Source organism: Babylonia areolata, chromosome 29, assembly GCF_041734735.1.
Source record: "Babylonia areolata isolate BAREFJ2019XMU chromosome 29, ASM4173473v1, whole genome shotgun sequence".
Taxonomy (NCBI): Eukaryota; Metazoa; Mollusca; class Gastropoda; order Neogastropoda; family Buccinidae; genus Babylonia; species Babylonia areolata.
Genome location: NC_134904.1, coordinates 2968600 through 2973599, shown reverse-complemented (window position 1 = coordinate 2973599; position 5000 = coordinate 2968600). Strand labels below are relative to the sequence as shown.

Sequence of the window (5000 nt, the reverse complement as noted above, 5' to 3'; positions counted from 1 at the left end):
TAAGTGAATATTCACAATACTTTTTATATGAATGTCTTATATGTTACTGAATCATTTTAAGTCATGTTTAATGTTTTGCATTGAGTAAATTGTGTACGTTTGTTATGCCGCACCTGATGTAATTTCTCTTAATTAGATAATAAAGTTGTTCTTATCTTATGTTATCTTATCTTAAACAATTTTATTTGGAATTCATTGATAAACTGTTCGAATCGTTGAAAACAAAACAAAACAAAAAGAAAAAAAAAAGGAAAGAAAGAAAGAAAAAACAACCGAGTCCATCAATGTCGGTGCTTTACAATTGTTTTATGTTATTGTTACAGATATATATTTTTTCCTTTGCGCCCCACACGCTTTCAAACAATTGCAAGAAAGTTTGGCAAGGGAAAGACTACGCTTTCTCGTACAGTGCGAGATGGCGTGGGTTTGCGAGAAAGCGTGAGCTAAGACAGAGGGGTGTGGTGGGTTGTGGGAAAGGCAGGGAGATCAGGGCTTTGAAAGAACGAGAGAGAGAGAGTCCTGAAATCAAACAATAGAAAGTAAAGCTAGGGGGAAAAAAAAACGAAACAAAACAAAACGAAACGAAACGAAACAAAAACCTATTGTGCACTCTTCAAACTTTTATAGTTTCTGCTGTCTTCGCCCACGTCGTTAAGAAGAAAAGCTTGAAGCTCATTGTGTCATCTTCAAACGAATCCTTAATTTCTGCACTCCTCGCCGCCCCACCCTCCCACCCTCCCACGGCCCCCACACCCGCACCCCCCGACCCCCCACACTAACCCCATTATTTCAGCATGTGCATGCTGCAGTAGAGCTCGCGCTGTTCACGTTCTGTTCAGCTAAACACGTAGTGGGCCTGCCACACACCCACCCATGTGTACGTACATACCTCGTGCGTGCGTCAGCTCACGTGCCATCCTTCCTCTGTGATTGATTGACAGCTCTGATTGACAGCTGGTCAGGTGCAGGGACAGTGGGGTATGTCTCTCCAGAGCTCATAAAAATCCACCCCGGACAGTGTTCCCAGCAGACGACCCACTGCAGAGAACTGGGTGAGGAGCTTCACATGCCGAGACTGGCACAGTAACCTGGCTACTGGGTGAAGAAAAAGAAGAGTTGATTTTCATCATCTATAATTCCGCCATGGGCTACATTCTGAGTGTTGCTCTTTTTGGTAAGTAAAATTTCAGTGAATTTCCATTTCCCGCAGAGGCCCACAGGCACAGCCACACACACACACACACACACACACACACACACACACACACACACACACACACACACACTAACTCTCTCTCTCTCTCCCTCTCTCTCTCCCCCTCTCTCTTTCTCTCTTAACTCAGTAGTTTTGAGGCCGATTATGTTTGTTTTAGGGATTTTTGGGTTTGTTTTTTTTTAATTGATGCCCTTAGAATATTCACCCTGATATGAACAGCATTTTATTTCAATATGTCACAATACAAGTCAAAAATTTCGAACTGGACAACAAGCAAGACTTATAATAGAGTCCTGTCGTCATGTTATACATGTACATCCTTTTGCCAGATGATTCTTTATTCCGCTGGTTTCCTTTTAAAAGACGGATGAAAAAGGTTTGCACTGTGCATGCTGAACGCCGAGGAAAGATGTCCTACAGACATTTTACGATTTGCTTACCAGGGGAAGCTATCTACGGCAGCCCGGTGGCCGCATGGCCTAGCAGCAGATTCGGTCAGGCGTTGGACTTTTGATCCACTGGCTATTCGCCAGTGATCAGGGTTCGAGGCCTCGTTTCGGCATGGTGTTATTGTGACCTTTGGAAAGGCATTTTTACATCACTTTACCTCACTCAGCCCAGCTGTGAGTGCTTAACTGACCAGTTGGGGAAGTTTAAAACGGCGGAAGGAGACGGAGATTCGGGCCCTGCTTCTTCCCATGCCGAGCCCTGCAGGAGCCAGTTGCATTGCTCGGACGGAAGAGCCTAGTATGGTCGTAACCCGCTACTAAATGTGTGTAGTATGGAACTGACCAATGGCGTAGTTCGGTCAACGTAGGCATTTAGCCACGTGTAATTGTCAAAAAGTTAGAATCAAGTAATGCAACTGGCACCTGGACATAGAGAATATGAAATCACTGGCCTCAAAATGCTTGGGATCTTTCACCTTTTAACAGGGCACGAGGATGATTAACTATTCAAAAACTCCGTTTGAATGTTTTGAAAATAAATCCACAAATTTACGAAAAAAAACAAACTCACATTGGTCAACGCGAATGCAAACGTAACGTAATTCATTCCGAACGCACATTTGTACTTTTAAGCCACTGGTTGTTTGCACTGATAAAGAAAAGGTGGCAAAGGGACGTTCTGAAGAAATCGGACGACCCCATTTCCACAGCGATTTTCGAAAAAAAGTGCAAGAAAAAAAATTACACACACACACACATACACACACACGCCTCTCGAATATTGTAATCTGTTGACAGTACCCACTTGTCAAAAGACCTTTTGCAGACAATGACAATAAAATGTTCATAAAAGCTATTTTGTGTTTGCACATTTCTTCTGTCTTTGCTGCTGTGTGCACATGTCAAATGATCGGTATAAGGACAGGCCCGGCGCTTTCTTTTTTGAGGAAGTGTCTGAGTTTGTTCCAATGTACCTTTTATTTTCCTGTGTGCTAGCTGAATCGGTAGCGTAAGCAGCACTGACTTGAAGTTGTGTACCCTCTGAATGGAGAGAATCACCACTCCTTACTATTTGTTAATCATTTAATCTCCGGCCTCATTGTTTGTTAATTTCCAGTTGAAAAACCACTGAGGCAACCATGTGTTTGTTCTGTATTGTCCATGTGTTCTGTGTGGCTTGTTCAGGGTTAAAGAGGCTATGCCAGTCTTGAATAAAAGCTCATTTGTGTTTGCACATTTCTTCCGTCTTTGTTGCTATGTGCACATGTCAGATGTCTGGGTTTGTTCCAATACACCTTTTATTTACCTGTGTGCTAACTGAATCGGTAGCGTAAACAGCACTGACTTGAAGTTGTGTACCTTGTGAATGGAGAGAGTTACCATTCTATACTATTTGTTAAAAGATTCAAAATTTAAACTCTCTCATCTGTTTCTTCACCTTCTTACCATTCTTCTTGAACATCTTCTCGGAATAATTATTTTGGGTTTAGGTTTGAGCCAGTAAATGCCTTCTGAGCACAGTTTATCACATGAATTCCTTTTTTCTTCTGTCTGCCTGCTTGGCTCGGATGGTTTGTGTGCCACGCTGGCAAATCAGTAGTTAGAGTCTCGGGGCGTCTCGAAATGTGAAGAAATAAAGATGTGATGACGGATGTGAAACGACAAAAATGTGAAGAAAATGTGCAGAATGATGTGTAAACAGTCCTCCCCTACCCCCCCTACATCTATCGTCACTGGTTCGAATCACGGCTCAGCCACCGATGTTTTTTCCCCCTCCACTAGACCCTGAGTGGTGGTCTGGACACTAGTCATTCGGATGAGACGATAAACCGAGGCCCCGTGTGCAGCAAGCACTTAGCGCACGTAAAAGAATCCACAGCAACAAAAGGGTTGTTCCTGGCAAAATTCTGTAGAAAAATCCACTTCGATAGGAAAAACAAATAAAACTACACGCAGGAAAAAATACCAAAAAATGGGTGGCGCTATAGTGTACGCGCTCTCCCTGGGGAGAGCAGCCCGAATTTCACACAGAGAAATCTGTTGTGATAAAAAGAAATACAAAATACAAATAATAAACACATCAATTAGAAACAAAAATGATTTGCCCGCTGGAGACGCTGCTCACATTATAGCTTCAAAGAAAAAAATGTCAGAACTTACATTGTTGAACTTATTTCCAACACACATTTCAGTTTCGAAATGTCCTGGAAAAGGACCAATTCCATGTAGTAAGCAGCCACTGTCAATTAGGGATAAGCTGGTAATCAGCTGTTCGGAGTAGAATACATTTCTGTTATCAGAATTAAGTGTTCAGGTCTCCTAATATCGAACATACTCATTTGTTGGGGTTTTGTGTGTGTGTGTGTGTTTTGTGTTGTTGTTTTTTCAACTTCTCCAATTCTGGTTCATGTCAAGATTCTGTAGTTATGTTTTGTTTGAGATACTGTAAAGGTGTGTTCTAACATACCGTCACTTCACTGAAGGATTATGTTGATTATTATGGCTGTAAGTGCATGTGTGTTTTGTTTTTTTTTCTAATGTGTTGGTAAGGCCTCTTTAGGCCTAGACGTTCCCCTAGATGAAGATTAGCAAGGACTGGAAGGACTGGCTATGCCTTGAACTGAATCTCAATCCTTGAAGAATAAAGTTCTGAGTTGTGTGTATTATATTCACAGTGGCGATATTAGCAAGGACAGACTGAAGAATTGGCCATGTTGTGTGTAAATTCACAGTGGCGATATTAGCAAGTATAGACTGAAGAATTGGCTATGTTGTGTGTAAATTCACAGTGGTGAGATTAGCAAGGACAGACTGGAAAATTTGGACATGCTTTGAATCTCAATCCCTTTTACGAAGTCCTTTAAGTAATTTCCTGTAATTGTATTTAGATTTTTTTTTCAAATTTCACCCTCATTTCACCCTCATTTGCCCAGTTTCCCCCAACCCTCCATTCATTCACATCTCCCACCCCTTCTAACCGTTAATACTCCAATGTATTCATAAATACTTTAACAAAATGTTTTCAGTCACCGATATGTGACGGGACATTAAACAAAACTCCTCCTCCTCAATCCTTGAAGAATCAAGTTATGAGTTATGTATATTATATTCACAGTGGTTGGCAAGAGTTGCAAGGACAGAGTGGAAGAATTGGCAATGCTCAGAATCTCAATCCTTGAAGAATCAAGTTCTGAGGTATGTATATTATATTCACAGTGGTAAGAGTTGCAAGGACAGTCTGGAAGAATTGGCCACGCCTTGATTCTCAATCCTTGAAAAATAAAGTTCTGAGTCAGAGTCATGTATATTATATTGACAGTGGCGCTGATGGCCCA

The 5000-nt window shown here is 41.6% G+C and overlaps 1 protein-coding gene across 11 annotated transcripts in view; it reads left to right on the top strand.

Annotated features, from left to right (window-relative positions):
- The first annotated feature begins 1041 nt into the window (after positions 1–1041).
- LOC143274920 (uncharacterized) overlaps positions 1042–5000 on the top strand; it is a 55143-nt gene continuing 51184 nt past the window's right edge. For all 11 annotated transcript variants that reach the window (XM_076578922.1, XM_076578920.1, XM_076578915.1 and 8 more), the window contains exons 1-2: positions 1042–1174; positions 4985–5000. The exon at positions 4985–5000 is cut by the window's right edge and continues 96 nt beyond it. In XM_076578922.1, the coding sequence (XP_076435037.1) occupies positions 1144–1174; positions 4985–5000 (47 nt within the window). In that variant the 5' untranslated portion in view covers positions 1042–1143. The remainder of the gene's footprint in view (positions 1175–4984) is intronic.